We start from the raw sequence: 2,940 nt of genomic DNA, 5'->3' as shown, positions 1-2,940 counted from the left end.
CTACAATCCGTTCCCCGAGACCCAGGTCTTCGTCCACGAACTCCAGGACAAGGTGCGTGGCTCTTCCCCCCCCCGGTGCCATTTGGTGATACTCAACGCACACGTTGCACTTGTGCAGATCGAAATCATGGGATCGCTGCAGCGACCGAAGAAGATCACGATGGTGGGCAGCGATGGGCAGGAGTATCTGTTCCTGTGTAAACCCAAGGACGATCTCAGGAAGGACTGTCGCATGATGGAGTTCAACACCATGATCAATAAGCTCCTCAAAAAGCATCCCGAAACACGACGTCGCAAACTTCGTACGTTCAGCCTTCCATTCGCACCCTCCACTCGACACGTGCTGACAATTTGTGGTGTATGTGTTGTGTCGATGTAGGAATTCGAACGTACGCTGTGGTGCCTCTTAACGAGGAATGCGGCTTGATCGAGTGGGTCCCCAACACCACTGGATTCCGCCACATCCTCACCGCCATCTACAACGCCGAAGGACTAGGGCTTGCCGTACACCAAACTCTCTGGCGCTAGCGCTGCAATGCTTTGGCGCACCTGTTTACTGTTATGTTTCGCGTCTCGTGTGCGGGTGTGCTTGTGTCACAGACCAAGCAACTGCGCGACGTGTGGGGTTCCAAGATGCCAGCGGTGGAAATCTACCGGGACCACGTGCTGCCGTTCTACCCGCCGGTCTTCCACAAGTGGTTCCTCAAGTCCTTCCCCGACCCCACGACCTGGTTCGAGGCGCGCCTGGCCTACGCTCGCGCCATCGCCGTCATGTCCATGGTGGGCTACCTGGTCGGGTTCGTGGCAGCACTCCCTCTTCACGGATGAGTCTTGCTTGCTACCCAGCCCCTACGCTCACATCCATTTTGCTTTGCAGATTGGGAGATCGCCACGGAGAGAACATCCTGTTCGATTCCACCACGGGCGAGTGCGTGCATGTCGACTTCAACTGTCTCTTTTGGCGTGGCCTCACTTTCGAGAAGCCCGAAAAGGTGAGTAGTTGTGTGTGCTCCAGTGGTGGCTGTGGTAAGGTGTTGCGCACTAATCTCGGCGGCGCACATAGGTGCCGTTCCGTTTGACGCCGAACATGACGGACGCGCTGGGTCTGACCAAGCACGAGGGCGTCTACCGGTCGGTGTGCGAGCTGACGCTCCGCGTGCTCCGGGACAACAAGGACACCCTCATGAGCGTGCTCGAGACATTCATCTACGATCCCCTCGTCGAGTGGACCGCCAAAGGCCATCGCTCCACCGTGCGCGCCCTCATTTTCCATCGAAGTTTTGTCACAACTTAAGTACTCACGCGCGGGCGCACACACGCAGAGCGCGGCCACGGGGGAGACCAACAACGAGAGCGCCGTGCAGACGGTGGCTGACATCGAGCGACGGCTCAAGGGTCAGGAGAAGTCCTACGTGACCCTCTCCGTCGAGGGTCAGGTCCATACCCAGATCAACGAGGCCATCTCCCAGGACAACCTCTCGCGCATGTACATCGGCTGGGCGCCCTGGATGTAGGTAGTCGTGTTCAACGCTCCTGATACAACTCTGCTCTCGCCTTCTTGGTTGGAAAAACGAAATTTCCTTCGGCAGAGTCATCTTTTCGCCTCAACACGGAAAGGCCGCAGATCTGAGCTTGCTCATCGCCGATTGAAACGGCTGTCTTTACCTTGCACTACTTCCCACACGTGGGTGTATGATCCAACAATGCAGAGCGGTGATGGAGAGGAAGAGGAACAGGCTTCGGCCACCCCCATGCCACTGCGCGACACGTCGTCATCTTCGACCAGCACAGGAGGTGATCGCCCTGCCGCACCAGTGAACCTTCCAGCTTTGGTCCCCGACGAGCCAGAGAGCGAACCAGTGGAGCTCATCAGGTTTCGCGGTATTTTCCCTGAGCGATTTGTCTTGCATGATGACGGAATGATTAACGTTAATCATGATTTCCTTCATTGCCGCAGAACAATGGAGGACTGAGCTGAAGCGAGAGCAGAACGACGCTGCACCTGAATTTGCATCAGCAGTCTCAGCAGGGCGTGCAGGGAAGCAGGCCGGCCCTGGTGAGAAGCCGAGGGCGGCAGTAGAAGAGTGGAAGAGGCAGAGAGATCTCGACAGCAGGAACGTCCTTCTTATCTCGCGAGAGAACACCGAGCCTCTGCCTTTCGCCGTCTCCGCCGACGAGCCGCTCACGATCCAGGCCTTTGCTACCGTGGAGACACTGCACATTGGGTCCATTCCAGACGAGGTACGCCCGTCCTTCTCCTTGCTTCCTTCTTCGCTTTGAGATTGCACTTATGCACAGCACTGCTGATCCCTTCTTGTTTGTTTGTTGTTGGAGTAGGTGTTGATTTACTTGTTCGGCTTCCTGGACGCGGTCTCGCTCGCGCGCTTGGCTCTCTCCTGTAAGAAGACCTACAGCGTGACTAGAGAGCCGGTGCTGTGGCGCCTCCTCTGCCAGCGGTACGTCGTACGACCCGAGGATGCGGCGTAATCGAACAAATGAAACGAAGTGGCGCTCACCGACCACCTCACCCTCAGAATTTGGCCTCTTAACTGCACGCGAGGTGTCTACCAGCAGTTTGGCACCTGGCAGGTACTATGACCCGCCTCACTCCACCTTTGCACTCATCAGCGCAGCAGCTGCTGAGAACGTTTGGTTTCGCAACAACCCAGCGCATGTTCTTGACGAGGCCCAAGGCAAGATACGACGGCATCTACGTCAGCAAGAATTCCTATCTGCGAGCAGGAAGCACAGAGTGGGCGTACAATCAGCCCGTGCACCAGGTGATCTACTAGTACGCTCCTCAACTCTCTCACTTTTCTAAGTACTGTCTCTACCTGACCGCTGACCGCTGACTGCCTCTTCAAGTCGCTATCTTCGTTTGATGCCGGACGGGAGGGTTCTGTACGCCATGGCGCTCGAGCAGCCGCGCAAGGTGCTCAA

At 56.9% G+C, this 2,940-nt stretch overlaps 2 protein-coding genes across 2 annotated transcripts; both read left to right on the top strand.

The window, feature by feature from the left end:
• Window positions 1–160: 160 nt before the first annotated feature.
• Window positions 161–1,514, top strand: ACA1_004200 (serine-protein kinase ATR family protein; the record flags this gene model as incomplete). The annotated part of the gene is made up of 6 exons (XM_004353953.1): window positions 161–302; window positions 380–504; window positions 601–797; window positions 878–992; window positions 1,064–1,252; window positions 1,323–1,514. 6 exons carry the CDS (start codon window positions 161–163, stop codon window positions 1,512–1,514), a joined length of 960 nt encoding a protein of 319 aa, XP_004354005.1.
• A 189-nt stretch (window positions 1,515–1,703) lies between these two features.
• Window positions 1,704–2,792, top strand: ACA1_004190 (Fbox domain containing protein; the record flags this gene model as incomplete). The annotated part of the gene is made up of 5 exons (XM_004353952.1): window positions 1,704–1,881; window positions 1,958–2,241; window positions 2,338–2,456; window positions 2,535–2,589; window positions 2,670–2,792. The coding sequence occupies 5 exons, from the start codon at window positions 1,704–1,706 to the stop codon at window positions 2,790–2,792; spliced, it is 759 nt and encodes a 252-aa protein (XP_004354004.1).
• Between the last annotated feature and the right edge of the window lie 148 nt (window positions 2,793–2,940).

The sequence above is a fragment of the Acanthamoeba castellanii genome (assembly GCF_000313135.1).
Source record: "Acanthamoeba castellanii str. Neff unplaced genomic scaffold scf7180000083001, whole genome shotgun sequence".
In the NCBI taxonomy this organism is placed as follows: domain Eukaryota; phylum Discosea; order Longamoebia; family Acanthamoebidae; genus Acanthamoeba; species Acanthamoeba castellanii.
This window is presented reverse-complemented; position numbering and strand designations above follow the sequence as displayed.